This window comes from Rhagoletis zephyria, unplaced genomic scaffold (genome assembly GCF_001687245.7).
Source record: "Rhagoletis zephyria isolate East Lansing unplaced genomic scaffold, Rhagoletis_zephyria_1.1 Rzeph_scaffold_04990, whole genome shotgun sequence".
Taxonomy (NCBI): domain Eukaryota; kingdom Metazoa; phylum Arthropoda; class Insecta; order Diptera; family Tephritidae; genus Rhagoletis; species Rhagoletis zephyria.
This window is the reverse complement of record NW_016162073.1, coordinates 2,742-21,153: the sequence shown is the minus strand read 5'-3', so window position 1 is coordinate 21,153 and position 18,412 is coordinate 2,742. Positions and strand designations below refer to the sequence as shown.

The 18,412-nt window shown below is 35.2% G+C and overlaps 5 protein-coding genes across 6 annotated transcripts in view; 1 reads left to right on the top strand and 4 right to left on the bottom strand.

The window, feature by feature from the left end:
• Positions 1-5,569, bottom strand: part of LOC108371443 (protein D2-like) — a 9,055-nt gene extending 3,486 nt beyond the window's left edge. The window contains exon 1 of the mRNA XM_017627006.1: positions 5,447-5,569. Within this exon, the coding sequence (XP_017482495.1) occupies positions 5,447-5,569 (123 nt within the window). The remainder of the gene's footprint in view (positions 1-5,446) is intronic.
• Positions 5,281-7,661, bottom strand: AP-2mu (adaptor protein complex 2, mu subunit). The gene is made up of 3 exons (XM_017627011.1): positions 7,345-7,661; positions 6,851-7,289; positions 5,281-6,785 (listed from the first exon to the last, which is right to left on the bottom strand). The coding sequence occupies exons 1-3, from the start codon at positions 7,519-7,521 to the stop codon at positions 6,088-6,090; spliced, it is 1,314 nt and encodes a 437-aa protein (XP_017482500.1). The 5' UTR covers positions 7,522-7,661; the 3' UTR covers positions 5,281-6,087.
• Positions 7,662-7,906: 245 nt separating this feature from the next.
• Rpn7 (regulatory particle non-ATPase 7) lies at positions 7,907-9,245 on the top strand. The gene has a single exon (XM_017627012.1). It carries the CDS (start codon positions 8,016-8,018, stop codon positions 9,183-9,185), a length of 1,170 nt encoding a protein of 389 aa, XP_017482501.1. The 5' UTR covers positions 7,907-8,015; the 3' UTR covers positions 9,186-9,245.
• Positions 9,246-9,265: 20 nt separating this feature from the next.
• Positions 9,266-16,184, bottom strand: LOC108371449 (uncharacterized). Of its 2 annotated transcripts, XM_017627014.1 has the most exons (2): positions 16,098-16,184; positions 9,268-10,242 (listed from the first exon to the last, which is right to left on the bottom strand). In XM_017627014.1, the coding sequence occupies exon 2, from the start codon at positions 10,199-10,201 to the stop codon at positions 9,509-9,511; it is 693 nt and encodes a 230-aa protein (XP_017482503.1). In that variant the 5' UTR covers positions 10,202-10,242; positions 16,098-16,184; the 3' UTR covers positions 9,268-9,508. The 2 variants fall into 2 exon arrangements, with proteins under 2 accessions (XP_017482502.1, XP_017482503.1); XM_017627013.1 differs by lacking the exon at positions 16,098-16,184 and having other exon boundaries at positions 9,266-11,792.
• A 91-nt stretch (positions 16,185-16,275) lies between these two features.
• On the bottom strand, positions 16,276-17,852 carry LOC108371442 (la-related protein CG11505-like; the record flags this gene model as incomplete). The annotated part of the gene is made up of 1 exon (XM_017627005.1): positions 16,276-17,852. A coding segment is annotated over one exon (1,473 nt), but the record flags the coding sequence as incomplete, so codon positions are not given.
• Between the last annotated feature and the right edge of the window lie 560 nt (positions 17,853-18,412).

Below are 18,412 nucleotides of genomic sequence, written 5' to 3'. Positions count from 1 at the left end.
AGGTACTTGGTCACATGTATCAAAAGTACAAAAAATACTCGGTACTTGGTAGAGGTACTCGAGTTTTTTCTCATATGTACTCGTATCGGAACATTACTAGTGGTGAGAGTTGCGGGCTACAAGCCTGTATTTACTAGGTTTGATCCTCGGTTGGAGCGATAGCGAATTTCTTTTGTTTTGTTTTTATTATTTATTTAAATTTTTTTATTTTATTTGTTTTAGATATGGGCATTCCCATGGTGGCGCACGTGACAGTCGTACGATTTCAATGTGATACAAAAAAGGAATACCATTTGTTTTCTTTAACTTTTTTGGGCCATTGTATAGCACATAATTAGCTCTACATTTAACCGAAAAATGAAATCAATCGAACTGCTTGGTCCTGAAATATAAAAATTTAAAGGGACCCTCGTGACAAAAAATGGAAGTTGATTTTTTCTTTTCTTATAAAATCGCAAAACTCTGTGAATTGTGGATGGCTAATTTCATGAAACTTATTTTAATATGATTTGGAGCAATTCTAGTTGTTTTTAGAGTTTTTTGAATTAATGCAAATTGTTTCAATTCTCTTTTACAACCCCAAGTGTGAAACGTGACGTGACGTGGCGTGACGTGACATAAATTTCCATCGTTATATTTTTGTTAATATTGCTTTTAAATGAATTTTTAACGCAAATAAAACATGTATTTTATGTCGAATATACTTTATATTTTGACTTAAATCTATGATTTATTATGTTTCAACCACATACGCCAAATTCGAACCAAATCGGACCATAAATACGGTTTTTCGAAATATCTCGACCTTGGCACCACCTAGGAAGACCATTTTATGCAAATATGATTCTACTTACATAGCCAGTATATATTTTAAAAAGCAGACAAATCGGCCCGTAAATACGTTAGATATAAAACTTTTATTTTTTTTGTCGTGGTGGACCTTCCGCTGGAAACACCCATATTTAATTTTACTTTATTTTATTTTTATTTGCTTTATTTTATATCACATTTTTTTATTTTACTATTATATAATTTAAATTTTTAGAGTTGAATTTTATTAAAAAGTCAACAACAACTAACTGAAAGCAACGTAAAAAATATATCGAACTTATAAAAAAAGAATGAAAACGAAGTAAATGAAAATTCTACTGGCCGTGGAACTCGAACCCACGCCCTTGCGCCTCGTCTATACGAATTACTGCCGTCCATAAGGGTAAAATTATTATGCGCATATGTGTGCCAGATTATATGCATACGCTTTGCCGTCTGTCACAGCATTTACACTTTATATTGCGGTACATTTCATTACGACGTACAAGGAGTTCGAAACAACTTTTTCACTAACTTAGAACGAATGTTGTTAAACAAATTTATTTTGTACTGTTCAGAACTTCATCCGCCAAAATAAATTAAGGAAAGCTTACATTTTTGTAATTTTCCTTGTTGTTGTATTGAAACCTGTTTTTAGGTTCTTTCGACAAAAGGAGCCAAATATTAAACAAAAAATGCTTGGACATGATAAGAATTAGTGTCAAGAGCAGCTGACAGATATAGTGAACACCAATAACACTGGTTTACAGCAAAAATGTTCTATGTATACCACTATTCAATTCCTATATATTCAGCTTTAAAAAATAGGGGTTTCACTTAATCACGTATATTTTACGGACCAATTGAATAATCATAATACGGGTTACGGGAAGTGAAATCAAATAAAATTCTCCATAAAGTGTATGTACATCACTTTTCGATAGCTCTGACAGTTTCTAAGAAATTAATTAATCATTTATGACACCTCTTGTATACGATACAAACACTTTACTTACTCAGATGTACGTGGCGTATGAGTAACACTCTTTCCTGCTCATATTTCATATAAAAAATCCATTTAATTCGACCAATCATTATTTTTTAATTTATTTATCGATTTTTTTCATTGGTAGCTTAATTTTTTTTCTAAAATAATAGGCTTTAACACAACGCCAAGACATTTACTAAGCAGCTGTTGCTTCTTGACTTTTTCCCCGTTAAAATTTGAATTTTTTGCATTTTTCCATCAAAAAAAAAAACAAAAAATCTGGAATGATTAATTAATTTTTCAGAAACCGCCAGGGCGATCGAAAAGTGATATATGCAGGGTTTATGGAGAATTTTATTTTCTTTCATTTACCGTATCTCGTATTACGATCATTTAATTGGTTCGTAAGATATGCCTGATTAAGTGGAACCACTCTTTTTTTTAAGCTAAATAACGTTAAATTGCCAATATCTGGAAAACGTATCCTTACAAAAAAAAGTTAACTCGCTTTTCAGAATCAGCGAGCGATTCTACATACAAATTGGATAAAGGCGCCTGGAGAACAAAATCAAAATTAAAATTTGTGATCCAGTGTAATCACCAATATTTACAATACTTGAAAGAGAGACAAAATCGGAATGGCTTACTTTTCTGTGGAATCGAACAATATGTATAATCACTTACAACAGTCACAACAATCTGTCACACCAGTCACAACTTTAAATATTTTTTAACAGTTGTTCCTATGAAAATCAAAAAAAAAGCTTAATTTTCAATAGAAACGCAAGCGTGCAGTTTATAATTTCATTATTATTTCAAAATTAAGTATTTTTTGCCTAAGATTCGTCTTTTAGTGCGCAAAGGTAAAATGGAGGGATTTTCAATGTGCCACTAGTCACATTCATTCAAATAAAACCTACAAAGAACATAATTTAATTTACAAATGATTATATGTGACCTGGTCTACGGAAAGGGGGCTTAGGTGTCAAAAAATCAATTTTCACTTTTTGGTTGATTCGGATGGAAGATGAGATGCTTTTTCGCGTGGTGAAAAGCAGAATATCCTAACTTGCTTAGAAGTGTACTAAAAATTTTTTTTTAATTTTAAATTTTTAAATGTTCCACACTAGCAACTTACACGATGAACTATAATAATATTCCGACCAACAACAACACTTACTGGACCAACAACAACACTTACTGGACGTCCGGCGCGGAGAACAATTAACGAGATAATGAGAAACTGACGAAACGAGTTGCTTACTTTTAACAGCTTTTTCACAGAAAACTAGTTTTCGCACGTAAGCTCCCTTTTCGTAGACCAGGTCACATATTTCCGAGTAAAATGTCCCACCCATCACAATGGAATGGCCCATATGTGAAAAACACGCCCTCTAAAACTGAGTTATTGTAGTGCCTTTATTTTTTAGTAATTTGATGTGCGGTTACATAAAATGAAAGCTATTTAGTGGGTGAAGTTTGGGAACCCCTGCTCTAAATTATTCCTAACTTTGAGTTTACCGTTAGATGTTTTTTCCAGATACACATACTACTTGATATACATATTTAAGTTGGCGGAAATATTTATTTTATTGAAAATGAACTACATATGTATGTACATACATAGCGTTATAAGAGCTGCCAATCTGAATCGCAGCGGCACCATATACAGAAAAATCACAATGTTGCTGGCATATGCAGACGATATTGACATCGCTGGCCTGAAGCCCACGGATGTCAACGGAGGATTTTGCAGCTTGAAAAGATCCTTCGACTTCGCACCCATGGGTGGACAACGAAAACAAGGGCGCCCACGAACACAATGGAAGCACCAAGTGCAGAAGATCTGTCCTCACTTGGGATGAAAAACTGGCGCAAATCCGCAAAGGAGAGAGGCAACTAGCGAAGTTTTTTGGTCTAGGCCCAAAACGACAAATGGTTGTACTGCCAAATAAGAAGATTTATATAGAAAATTTTTATTAATTTTGTATCGGAATACTGGAGTATAAATCTGGCAATCGCTAGGCTAAATTTCCATCGTCAAAATTCTCTAAATGAAAAGCAGTGGGGCCTAAAAGCACGCAACATGGAATAGTAACAGAAGCAATGCAATATGAGGGGCATGTAACTAGATGTTGACTGTTTTAGGCGCGGCTGCTATTCATTTGGAGATTTTTAGGGACCAAAATTTACGATAGCAAATGCTGGAATCCGAGAAAACTACTTAAACAAAATAAAGGAAAATCAAACCAAAATCTTTGCGGTTCCTCTTGTTGCAGCTTACTAAGCTCTAAATCAGTGAAAGGCCTGATCCGGCGAATTTGGGATGTAGGTGGTTAGTGTCGTCGGTTCTACATGGCCGACGTTTTTTCGAAAAAAGACTGTTGTTTTAACGATTTAATCTTGTTAGGATTCGTGAAGCCCACTAATTTGCACTAATTCTTTTTTTTCTGTTTAATCCAAAATACTTCGAAGTAATTTTGCTTTTTGATTTCTAAGTTAAAGATATACCTATATTTAGCAGTGATATTGCAATTTCCGTCCTGTTTTCTGACTAACAGGAAGTGTTACTGTAGAGAAAATACGTATTTTAATACCGATTTATCGGTTTTTTTCTTAATTTGAAATTGAGTTTTTTTCAAATTGCCATTTTCGAAACCGGTTTCGAAAAAGGGCGATTAGTCGAACACCCTAGTAATATATACATATATATGTATGTACCCTAGGCCATACCAGAAAAAAACTTCGCCGTTCAACCGTGGATCTAAAGTATCGACAAGGCAATTTCGATTTCTTTTCCGGACGAATACAACTTTTCATTGACCCCAAGTACCCTGTTCTACTACTTACCCAGCAAATCTCAGTTCCTACCACCCTAATGTCAGTATATTAATGCTCGCCAAAACTCATTAAACTGTTGCTAGGGAGGTATTTCGATTCGAAGGTAGTTGCGATTTTTCGTCATATTTTCGTAATAGCACATATCTATGTACATATTTTACCACTTTCAGTAAACATTTTCGCAATAAATAATAGTGGGTTTACGCGATGAAAACTCGCAAACGTTCTGCTTATGTCATTTTTCTACTGAACTGCTTTTTTTGGATCTGCATATCTGGAGCAAAATGACTCATTTTTGAACCGATTTACTTGGCTGACATCACTCACTAAAAGAAAAACGCCGTTATTAAATTATTTAAATTTTTATTTGTCGTAACTGTCAATTCAACACTTTTAACATAATTATAATATTTCTACATGTTTCGAGTTTTGTGTTCTAGAATTTCTTCATACATATTTATTATCTTACGGTCTATACATATCGAGCCCTAACCGCCAAAATAACGTAAGCGACATTTTTTTCAAAATTTTCTCTTTGATGCAGAAATGCATCTAGATGCTCTAGGAATATTTCTGCATCAAAAAGAAAATTTTGTAAATAGTGTCGCTTACGTTACTTTGGCGGTTAGGGCTCGATATGCTTACGCCTATTATACAACAGAAGAAAAGTGAGCAATATGTGGAAACATATGCATACATATTATAGGTTTTGACATTTATATATGTATGTATGAGAATACAAGCCATCTAATTCCATTATTTAACTCCATATACATAAATTTCTGTGCTCATCACACTTTTTGTTACCTTTGACTCCACCAATTTCAATTCCTCTGCAAACATTTGCACGTTGCTCATGAGTACACATCTTCTGTGGATGCTAGCATCAACAAGAAAGAAGTTCATGGAACCTTCATATTTTCTAAACATTTTTTGTTAATCATTTCCATTTAATCGTACACAGATAAAATTGGTACGACAGTACCACTCTGCTGGGCTAATTCCTACACAAACTTAAGATTTCACACATATACTGTGTTTAGTTTATAAAGGTTTACATTTGTTGAACCGCATGAAAATTTTGAATAGAAATCTAAGAATCACAAAGGGAGGTTAGAGCATATTCACTTTTGTATTCGCATAAGTTGTTCGCAGAAAACGTGATTTTTTTTAATTAACATTCATGTTATGAAAAAAAAATAATATCATAGGTATGTAGTATAAAATTGAGGAATATACGTATGTAATAAAGACCAATAGTAATTTTACAAAATTAGAATGTCATAATAAAAAATGTGATTAAATAATATGATTAATATGCATTTATGTATGTAGTATGTAATGGCTATACATTTAAGAACTAGTGTGGAATATAGCGCGTTCAATTAGATTGAGAATACAAATCGGAAAACTCTTTACTCTTTTACTCGTCCAGAGTCTTCGCCATTTTAACAGCGAGTTTCATAGAGACCACTGCGGCCAATGTAGCGTACCCATTTTACAACATCGTGATCGGAGTAATTCAGTTTTGGTTCAAATACTTTTAGATATCGTACTTTAAATCCTGATGGCGCGAATGGTACTTCGAAATTCATTGAAATAGGTGGACGTGTCCATTTTTTCTTCGTATCCGTTTCTAACAACTCAATTTCCGCTGATAGTTGAGTCTCTTTCATGCCTGCCATACGCTTTATTTTCCACACAATTGCGTTGTCTGAAGCCTTGTATTTGGCTTTCCCCTTGAGACAAATCAATTGTACTCCCGAAGTGTTCAATGGCGTCGGAATTTTTACTTCTATTTTCTGGCCTAATAGTGACGGTTTGAAATTCGATTTCAGTACTACTTTTACCTCCATTTTGGTACGGCCAACTTCTCGTACAAGAGGAATAACTCGGAATGGCAATGAAATGTCTTTGGTAGTGCGATAGCGCATTAACTCGAATTCTCCATCGGGTGGAATAAAACTAATGGAGTGCTCGGTTTCGAATTTACTCAATTTCACACACTGATGAAACTGACAGTCATCGATTACGACAACAGGCTTGCCTGAGCGTGAGGTTTCCGCCTCTGAATTGCCGCCAATGCCACGGCCTTTAGATTCCATCACTATTTTGTCATTTATACCAAATTTACACTCTGGCATTCCTGTATAAAGAAATTTAAAAAATTTTATTCTTGTTGCTTTAGGATGCTGTTTAGCACATACATACCTGAAAGATACGACTTCATAACTACTTTTCCAGCAACATGTGCGGAAAGCACTTGGCCCTGTGGACTCATCAGTAGATTCACGTACTCTAACACGTCGAGGAAAAGTTCATTGCGACGGTATTTTATGCCTTCACGCCGCCATCCGATTTGACCGGTTACCTGTGAGGTGATTTGCATTTGTTCTTCCTTAGTGGCTGACTTAATACCCTGCTGCGTTATGAACGTCTTCAGCGTGCCAGAGTCCGTGTTCTGCGGATAACCGAAGTCGAGTATCTCGTCGAGCAATTCATATATTAAAACGAAGTTATTCTTAATGTTTTCTTCAGAAATTTTACCAAAGTATGACTGCATTACTTCGATAATTTTTAATAGGAATTCGAATACCATTGCTGCATTTACATTTTGTTTGGTCACGGCAGCTAGCCAAATATTGGCACGCTAAAAAATATTTATTACATTTATGTAAAAAATTTATTTTTTTAAGACTACATACCTTTATATGGAAAAAACTTGTTCTTGCAATATTCGTTACCGGGGAACGCACTTGCTGCCTTGCATGGATGACGTTGACACGAAAAGCATCCACTGCATTACGTCCAATATCATCACGATATACGCGACTGATTAGTACCTCCCCCTTGTGGTTATATACAAATAATCCACCAATCATTTCAGCAAAAAGCCTTTTCACTTCCTTCAATAGTATATACAACACCAAAACGTCCAACTTGAATTAAAAATTTTGCTAATTTTCACTTTTCTGTGATTATCGATCAACACCCTCTTTTTTCTATTCACTTGACAGCTGTCAACGAATTCGCTGCGTTTTGCATGGTTGTATTTGGAAAAAATATTTTAATCAAAACGATTCCATAGATTGCGTTTAAAATTGTTTTTAAAGCTTCTTCTTCTATTACATTAGGATAAGTGCATATATATTTTGATTAAAACAATTATAATTTTTATATTGGCCATCATAAAAATTCGGATGCTAAATTTCTAATTAGAATTTGTCAGGCCATCAGCTGTAAATATTAGGGGGCGTGAACCAAGCCAGTGAACAGCAGCCAAGTTTAGTAGGTACATGACTTTGCGGCTTGAATAACAAAAAAGGTTTTTATAGTTCGTTTGATATTTTCGACTTTGCTGTTGTGTTACATTGAAATGCCTGTCGAAAACTTGGAAGAAGAGGGTCTAGAGAAGAACCCCAAATTGGAATTAGCTCAGTACAAGTTTCTCTTGTCGCTACCAGAGCATAAACAAGATGCTGCCTTGAAATTGAAATTATTGGACGCAGTGCGTGCTGACAACATGGCCCCTTGGTACGAACACATATGCTTGGAATTGAATTGGGTAGTGGATAAGGATTTGCTTGCTCGTATGAAGGAGCAAAATCGTTTGGAGTTAACAAAGTTAGATGAAGCAATAGAAGATGCAGAAAAAAATTTGGGCGAGATGGAGGTACGCGAGGCCAATTTGAAGAAGTCTGAATACTTGTGTCGCATCGGTGACAAAGCTGCAGCCGAAACTGCTTTTCGTAAAACATATGAAAAGACGGTATCACTCGGTCATCGTTTAGACATTATCTTTCATCTTATACGTCTTGGTCTTTTCTACCTAGACCATGATTTAATAACCCGAAACATTGATAAGGCCAAACATCTCATTGAGGAGGGCGGTGACTGGGATCGACGCAACCGTCTCAAGGTTTATCAAGGCATTTATTCAGTAGCAGTGCGAGATTTTAAAGCAGCTGCTAACTTCTTCTTGGATACCGTGAGTACCTTCACCTCCTATGAACTGATGGATTACCCCACATTTGTGCGATACACTGTATATGTAGCAATGATTGCATTGCCCCGTAATGAATTGCGGGACAAAGTAGTCAAGGGCGCCGAAATTCAGGAAGTGCTTCATGGTCTGCCTGATGTAAAGAGTTACCTATTTGCACTTTACAATTGTCAATATGCCGAATTTTTCAAACACTTAGCTGAGGTGGAATTAGTACTACGTGCAGACTACTTGGCACATCCGCACTATCGATTCTATGTTCGCGAAATGCGCATTCTCGCTTACACACAACTACTTGAATCCTATCGGTCGTTAACATTGCAATACATGGCGGAGGCATTCGGTGTAGATGTAGACTACATAGACCAAGAACTTTCACGTTTCATTGCAGCTGGTCGCCTCCACGCAAAAGTGGATCGCGTCGGCGGTATTGTAGAAACCAATCGACCAGATAACAAAAACTGGCAATACCAAGCTACCATTAAACAGGGCGATCTACTACTAAATCGCATCCAGAAGCTAAGTCGTGTAATTAATATTTAAATGTGGCATTCGATTTGTACTAGCTAAAATGCGAAATAAAAAACAAATCACTTCCCCGAATTGTATTTTATTAAAAAAAATAATTTCTTAAAATAAAACAAATTGTCAACTTTATTTTATATTTAGAAAAAGGTATGTAGATAAAAAATTCTTTGGATTTGGGTGTTGTACGTTGAGTTTTAACAAGTACGAGTATTTTATACGCTTTAGTGAAAGCATCCGAGTGTCGGCGGTCTTTGGTAAACTAAATTTCCTATAAATACAAATTAATTTGCGTTCATCCTATAAACGAATGGCATTAAGCTAATGATTTTTTTTTGGTTTCAGGAGTCTACGATCTCATTTTTGCACTTCCAAGCTGTGCCGTTATAATTATTACCCCGATTGTTTACTTCTTTTTCAAAATCACTTGGTCCCGCTGTCACCGTAGCTTGTCGCAGACCGCAGTCCAAAGGCACCGATGTATCGGCATTTTCGTCGATGGTTAATTGATTGTGAGTGGGAGGATCGATGCGGGTGGACGGAGAATTCTCACCTCTATCCTTCGTGAAATCGACCACGCCCGGAATGTGATGCTGCGGTTGTTCGACGTTCTCACTGTGAAAACTATGCATATGGCCGCTGTTGGATGCTCCAATGACAGCAGCAGTGGCGGCAGCATTCAACAAACTGCTACTATGAGAAGCTAACGCCGAAAAATTATTTAAATTATTGAAATTGTTTGTGGTGCTGTCATTCTTGCTCTGACGCCTTATGTTTGTGCTCAAATTCAGTAATGCATTCATCATAACTTTATTACGTTGATAATCTTTACGTAGATGCTGACGTATTTCGGTGTGGCAGTGCTCGTTGTTTGTAACAAGAATCTCACCTTTGTCAGTGGTGGTGACACGAGCTTTACAATTAAATTTTCTTGACAAATTGCACTGCCAATACTTTTTATCCTTGCGTACGTATTGTATGCCAAAAGTATGACCGTCATGTACCAAGAGAGGTTTCCCGCGCTGACTTAACATAAACTCCAGTTTACCATGAAACCAATGCTCGCCAGGAGCAACTAAAGCGGACATAGAAATAATAAATACATATGTATTAATTTATATTCTTCATAAAAAAGTGAAAGATATATTGTTAATTAGTAATTATGTATGTCTTCATTTCATGGACAGGACATTTGGCGAATTCCCCAAAATTTACTTGTTTTAGATAGATGAATGTATGTATTATATCCTCATGAAATTCAACTCTACAGAGTTCAATTACAAATTTGTATTACCTGTTTTAGAATTGATGACCTCTTGAATGATGCATGCAACGAGACATTTAATGGAAGGACGAATTACTTATGCATGTATGTATCAGTGTTGGGCAAATTTTAATTGTAAAAACAATTAACAATTAATTGTTAATTGCTTTCACTTTAACTAACAATTGGTTAATTGTAATTGTGGAGAATTATAACTAACCATTAATTAATTGTCAATTGTGAAAAATAACAATTAAATAATTGTTAATTGTAGCGGTAGCAATTAACAATTAATCAATTGTTAAATGTAATTTTCTGCAATTAACAACTTTTCAATTGTTTTGTGAATATCATTAAAAATTAACGATTAAAAATGCCTCCTACATATATAGGCCTGGGACGTGGATATGATAGCTATCCACATCTCAGGCCTGTACCGTACTTTTTATCGAATTTATAAGTAGGTTAATTGTTATAAAAAAAGTAATTGCAATTAAATTAATATCGATATCGTTTATAAAAATGTTGAATAAATTTGGGCGGAGGTGTGACACTTGCGGGACTCCAGATACAACGTCGTACTCTCTTGACAAGTGGCCCTTTACGCGCACACGCGGGTGTCTGCCAGTGAGATATGAGCGAAGCCACTGGAGTGGTTCACGTTTAATACCATATTGACTTACGTTTTCTTTTAATAATAATTCGTGGTCCACCATGTCGAAAGCCTTACATGAACATTACGTTCCTTGCCTAACGAGTTGAAATTTGCCTTGATGTAAATGTATAGGTTTGTGGTTGTCGACCTGCCTCCGAGGAACCCATGTTGCTTTTTAGTAATTATGTTTCTGAATGCAAATGTTAGCTGCGGAAGAATTAGTTCTTCGAACAACTTGGCCAACGACGACTGAATGCATATTGGTCTGAAGTTTGTAACTTTAGATTGATCATCTGATTTTTATTTTCCAGGCAGATGTAAAACAGCCTGTTTATGTGGATTTGTCTAGAATGTGTATAATAGGTTCGCAGAGACTAATATCGCAATTTTTTTTTTAAATATGTTTGGAAGGTCATCGGGTCCAGCGCCCTTGTTGATGTTTAGCGTCGAAATTTTAATTGCAAATAATCTAAAGTTTAATTGCAACTAATTTAATTGGAGGGTGTTATTAGTTTAAAAGTTTAATCGCAATTAATTTAATTGCAATTACTTTTTCAATCAATTAACAAGATAATTAAAAATTAATTGATTAACGCCCAACACTGGTATGTAGTATATGTATGTTGGAATAAAAGTAAATAGCTTTTCAGCTTCTTTAATTTCAGCATTGGATACTTAATTGAATCTTTTTATTATAGGAGTTTGCGACGTTATCTTTTGTAAAATGTTCATATTTTTTTAGTTGCTGCTAATACATGCTTTTTTGTTCTTTATTGTTTACAAGAGTTAAAAATTAAAAGATAATACTGGGTCTGGTACGATACGTCGAAATTTAAATTGTCGAAACTAAAAACACCGAAAAAAAAATGTCGAAAAAAAATTGTTAGAAAATCAAGAATGTCGAGAAAAAAATTGTCGAAAGGAAAAATGTCGAAAACAAAAAATGTCGAAAATAAAAATNTTAAAAACAGGTATAAAACTAGTTTCTTAGTTAATGTATATAATCATGAAGACAAAAAAATTTCCATTAATTGGATATAAATCCTATGGATTTATTTATGCAAAGAAATCGCCCAATTTTTTTTTTTTAGTTAATCGCACTTTAGGTCTATGTGTGCTATAGGGATGGGTAGTGGGGGGTTGAAATTCGATTTTTTCCGAATTTCGAACATTTCCCAAATATTCGATTATTCGATTCAAAATTTGGTGGTGAAAATTCGATTTAATTCGAATTTTTTCGAATTTTCCAAAAATGTTTTTAATTGAAACTTCCTTATCGAGTGCGGAGATGTTTGCGTTAAATATTTAACACCAAGTTATAAAATCTGTACCGTTCGTTCAATTAAAAAAAAGTTAAATAATCGCTTCCGCAGATGTATACGTTAAATATTTAACGGGATCCGTACGATAAGTCGAAAATAAAAATGTCGAAAGAGAAATGTCGAAATTTAAAAATTTTTTAAATNTGTATCTTTCGTTCGATTTTCAAAAAGGAGGTAGGTGTTAAATGAAAGTTCTTGCCCTGTAGATGTGTGTATGTAATCAAAATCAAATTATTTAATAAGTTAAATAAATTACCCCAATATAGGTATCAATCGATGGTTTTGAATAAGCTTTATTTTTTAATTACNATATTCGATTATTCGATTCAAAATTTGGTGGTGAAAATTCGATTTAATTCGAATTTTTTCGAATTTTCCAAAAATGTTTTTAATTGAAACTTCCTTATCGAGTGCGGAGATGTTTGCGTTAAATATTTAACACCAAGTTATAAAATCTGTACCGTTCGTTCAATTAAAAAAAAGTTAAATAATCGCTTCCGCAGATGTATACGTTAAATATTTAACGGGATCCGTACGATAAGTCGAAAATAAAAATGTCGAAAGAGAAATGTCGAAATTTAAAAATTTTTTAAATCTCGAAATAATGTTTAACCGAAACGCAAAATGTCGAAATCGTATGCTTTCGNATTCGAATATCGAAGCTTGGAATATCGAATTTACCCATCCCTAGTGTGCTATATCTTCATTTGAAATGCAAGGAGCCGATGCTANGGAATATCGAATTTAACCATCCCTAGTGTGCTATATCTTCATTTGAAATGCAAGGAGCCGATGCTAAGATCGTTATGCATTAATAAATGATGTAAAGTGTTGCAATTCGATGAAACGCGAGGTGACGATATGTAATATTTCCACGTCTTAATTTTAATAATCCAATGTCCTGGATCGTAGGCACTTCATATTTTATTGTTGTCAATTTACAACTGCAACGAATATGCAAATCCAAGAGCATATGCACAAGATCCTGAACAGCCCTATTGTTCGCGCAAAACTAAGTAAGTTTCTCTCATGGGATAGTAAGATACCTCATTCTCTGAATTTTGTTACTGGCTAATTCTTACTGGCATTTGCATAGCGAACAGAACTAATTTTTTATAGTTGCGTTCCAGATGCTCACGATATTCACGATTTGCAGGTTTTTTTTTGCAGGAAAGCGTTCCAGGTGCAAAACGTGAGACGGTTGATAAAGATCGTATTTGATCGTCTCCATGGCGCTTAACATTAAAAAAAAATGGAAGTAGTTACAGGAAAAGTTTTTTTTCGCGTTCCAGGTGACTTTTATTTTTTCTCTCTTGCTCCTCTCTTTCAAGAGAGTAATTTTGTTATTTGTATAACCTTGAACCATTTATGTATGTATGTAGCCGATTTCAGTGATTGAGTGCATTCCAAAACGTCAAAATACAAAGCATCAGTCTCTTTTATTTCCATACCGCATTAGAAGAAAAAGTCTACCTTGCGCAACCTAGGTGAAAACTAGCATCTAACCGTAATTGCGCATATTTGGCATTACAAGCTGCTGAGGTTTAGAAATAAAAATAAAAGAGACTGATTCTTTGCATTTTGACGTTTGGAAATGCAGCCATTCTTTTATAAAGGGAAGGTGGTACCTCAGAGGTGGTCCCGCACTAATTTGGATTACGAAAAAAACGGTAATCTTGAATTTTTATATGAGAATTGAAGTTGGCTTGGTTTTTACTTAAAAATTACTAGTTTACACATGATACAAAAAAGAAGGTAGTTTCATTTAATGACATTCGTTGTTGTTGTTAACCATTTGACTTTTAATAAAATTAAGACATTTCATCAAATTCATGCTACCTGATCACTAGAATAAATATTTTTTTTTAATTATGCCGGCTACATGATTTTGAAAATGGGGTTACGACTATGTTTCAGAACGCATGAAGAAAGTATATACTTACATATCGTCGCTTAAAGTACAAAACCGCATATTGAAATATGAGTGTTTTTACTCACTACAAAATAATTTATGCAACCTCACATACGCACCTGTGCATTTTGTTGATACACAGTTTTGTACTTTAAACGACGATCTGTTAGTTGTTTATCGGAGGGCGGTCTGTTCAAGCCGATTTCAGGTGTTTTGCATAAATTAAAAATTTGTGAAATTCAATGATGATGCGCCAATCACAAAGTCTAATTTTTTGCAAAATCTGATGAGAAATTTGAAAGTAAATTTGAACCAAAATATAAAAAGGTTTTATTTGCGAAGAACATTCTTTAGAATTCGATTTTTAAATGGCAAGATTGCATTCAAAATAAGAAAACAAAAAAATAACAGAATAATGCGTGCGTGGTTTTCATTACAAAATGAAAAGAACCATTACGATAAAGTCTCCTTTATCAGTTTACATTTTAAATATTTTTAATAAAAGGTGCGAACCACGTAAGTAAAAAAGTACCAAGCACTGATAATAGTTTTTGATTTGAAATGTTATTACATTGGTATAAATATGGGAAAGAAAATACTCCGATTTATTGTTTTAATATTATCAAAGTGGCAACGCCGTTGATAATACTCACAATTTATGAAACTTCATATAATTTTATTATCCGTCAAAAGTTGTTTATTGAAATTACCTTCTTTTTTGTATCATGAGTTTACATAACGAATACTAGTGACCCTGCAAACCAAAGTTCCCGAAATCTTAACGAAATCTTTAGGAGTATCTGATTTCTGTAACGATTTTTTTCCGAATCTTCAAAGAAAATTATATGAAGTGGTTGACACGAACTCGAAAAGAAATTTCTGTACGAAAAATAAAGAAAATTCTGAAAAAAGTCTGCAAGAAATTCTTCACATAGCAGCATTATTTTCATTTCTTTACCGATTTTCTTCCGAAATTTCGTAAAAGAATGGAAGTGTGCGTAATTTATTTCATTTTAGAAAATTCGGCAAAAAATCGGATGGGATCTTTCCGAATTCTTTAAAATTTCTTTACGATTCAGAATACTCTGAAAAAATGGTTTGCAGGGGACATGCATACATATGTTTGTATGTATTAGAGTGGTTCATAAAAACACTCTGTTTGGAAATTCATAAACGCTATATCAGAATATTGTTATTTGTGATAAATAAAGAGACGTATTTTTTTTATTTTGAAAAAAAAGTTTTCTTAGAGGTCGCGCTGGTCGGTTTTTTTATAAAAACGCTGATGTAAAACAAGCCTACAAATATGTACTACACATCGTCGTTTAATGTGCATAACCGCGTATTAACAAAATGCAAAACCGCGTATCAGGATAATGCAAAACCACGTATGTGAGGTTCCATCAAAACACTCATATTTAAAAATGGTTCTCTTTTTTATAAAGAAATCGCATTTCTGCCTAGTATATTTCAAAACGCATGATTAAGGATTAAGCCAAGAGCTTGTGTGAGCAAATCCAATTTTTGGCAGCAAATGTCAGTTACGCGGTTTTGCAGAATGACGATGCGTGGTTTTGTACTTTAAACGACGATACTTATCTATAAGCAAAAGGAATAAATTTTTAATACATTTTGCTTCTGGTTATATGGTATATACTTTTAGGCTTATTTTTTGCATAAAAATCAACTGCCTAATCATAAATAATAAAAAAATATATATGTAATCTTTATACTTTCCAATGCACTAAAATCTTATAAGTATGTTTTTGTAACTTACCAAGTTCTCACAAGGTATGTGTCTTTGTTCACCCATTTCCCCTTCCTCTTGAGCACTTACCGAAAACACAATGGTTTATTTAAAAACTAGCATATTTTAATTGCTGTCTTGACTTGTATATAGCATGTATATGTATGTAAATATGTAAGTAATTATATTAGCAATAAAACAAAAAAACAAAGTTGCTCGGTGCGGTGCGTATTTGAACGCACTGTATATTCTGATTGTGAGTCAATCTAAAGTTTTGCTGCATTCAAAATGAGCCGTTAAGGAACTTAGTAGTTACATATCTTCCATTTTGAAATTATGTCCTTCGGCTGGTGATATCGTTATGGAGTCAATGACGTGAGCTTGATGTTGAGCCTCACTCGTGCCGTCTTTTGAATGTGAGGATACGGCAGTATTCGAATTTAATTCGGACGGCGACAGTGTTGCGCCATGGTGGCTCAGCAGATGCTGTTGTTGCTCACCGCCGCCGCTCAAATGCGCTGAATGTGACTGATGAGATTGCACCTCCGACACACAGATCGCTTCGTCGCTCAGACTCGTTTGCGCTGGCGATTTTAGTGTGCTACTGCTGGAAGCTATCACTGGTGTTGTTGTTAAAGGTGAGCTGAGCGAATTTGCACCACCACTGCCGTGTTGCGACTGATTACTTTGATTCGATGGACTTTGCAGATGAAGCGTTGGTGGTGGTGGGAGTGGCGGTGATTGCATTAGCGGCGTTATCTCTAAATGCGGTTGATGTTGTTGAGATAATTGTTCGTGCGAATTCGAGTGATGCTGATGTTGCGTCAAGTGCGCCATGGTATGTGGCAGTTGGGAATGGTGACTATGGTGCATAACATTTGATGCATTCGCACTATGCAATAGATTCTGTATAATGCGGTTTGATCCTTGGCCGTTTCCTGAACTGCCAATCACATGTTGTTGGTGGTGATGGGGATGATGGTGATGATGATGATGCAAATTGATGTGACTGCTCCCGCTATCGGCAGTCGAGTTATGCGACATTAAGAGACTAGTAGCCGACTGAGAACAATGGGTGCGCCCATGCGGAGAACTCATTAAACTCGCCCCGATTGGGGGCGGAGATATAGAGCCACCTACTGAATGCAGCGGTTGTTGCTGGTGCTGGTGTTGCATCTGTTGTTGTTGCTGTTGATTTTGATGCAACTGCAGTTGTTGTGAGGGAGAATTATGCATGGAGTTATGTGGTTGATACATAGATGCACCAATGACACTGCTCACGGTCGTATGATGTAGCCGTGTTCCTGTGACAGCATTCATACCGCTTGCAGCATTATTGCCGCCGGGCAGTAGTGTGCCGGACATATTAATCGAATTTAAACTAATTGAAGGTGAGATAGAGCTTGGCACTGAGGTCGATTGCTGAACATTGGCATCGATAGAAAACCCGGCGCCACTCGTACTTCCACTCAGATTTCCTCCGGATGCGCCATTGCCAGCTCCACCGCCACCTGGTCCACTACCTCTCATATGTGGTGGATGGTTATGCACTCCTGTCGCTGATATGACGCGTCCCTGATGCGTTATGCAACGCGCTCGGCACATACTAATGCGATAGGACTTGCAGAGCCAATAAGTTTTCATGCCTTGTTGAGTAGCCACAGTGTTGTTTCGGTTAAACACGCAATTACCGTGCAACAGAGACGTGGAAGAGAGCATCACCACATTGCTGCTATCTAAGAGTAATTGTATGCGAATGTTTGTTGTATATGGATTGAAATCAGATCACATTCGGCACATCGGTAAAGTCAAAAGTCAAAGATAAAGTAAATACGTAATATGTTAATATCGTTCGGATATATTATCATATTACATAATATACGAGCGCGTATGTAAATATATACAATATACAATATATGGAGAGCTATGTATGTACATAATCGTGAAAATTTTTCGTATTAACTATGTAGTTACTATTAGAACAATTAGGTGTACAAGTATTTGTGCTGTTTAAGGTTTCAAAGTGAATTATTTACATACAGGTAGATATGTAGCAGCGATTGATTAAGCCATTTAGCGTGGACATTTTTGGAAAAATCAGTGGTGAAAGCTTGAAAGAAAAATACGAATCTGATCTAGAGTGAGACACAGATCCATACATAAAGGCAAGTGCACATACATATCTGTATGTATGTACTCTAAACGAGCATAGAATTTACTAAAATGATTGTTATACATATTTTTTATAAGCGTGTGCAAATAATTTTCAATTGCAAAATAGTCGAGGACTTATATGCCTTATTGCCAACAAAATATTATACATACATACATGTCTAAATTTACTG

Excerpts from the sequence above, each read along its gene's own strand:
- LOC108371449 (XM_017627013.1), bottom strand. The coding sequence starts at position 10,255 with ATGTCCGCTTTAGTTGCTCCTGGCGAGCATTGGTTTCATGGTAAACTG.
- AP-2mu (XM_017627011.1), bottom strand. The coding sequence starts at position 7,521 with ATGATTGGTGGATTATTTGTATATAACCACAAGGGGGAGGTACTAATC. Across the intron at positions 7,290-7,344 it reads CAAGTTTTTTCCATATAAAG|CGTGCCAATATTTGGCTAGC; the intron begins GTATGTAGTCTT and ends AATATTTTTTAG. Across the intron at positions 6,786-6,850 it reads TATGAAGTCGTATCTTTCAG|GAATGCCAGAGTGTAAATTT; the intron begins GTATGTATGTGC and ends TTCTTTATACAG.
- Rpn7 (XM_017627012.1), top strand. The coding sequence starts at position 8,016 with ATGCCTGTCGAAAACTTGGAAGAAGAGGGTCTAGAGAAGAACCCCAAA.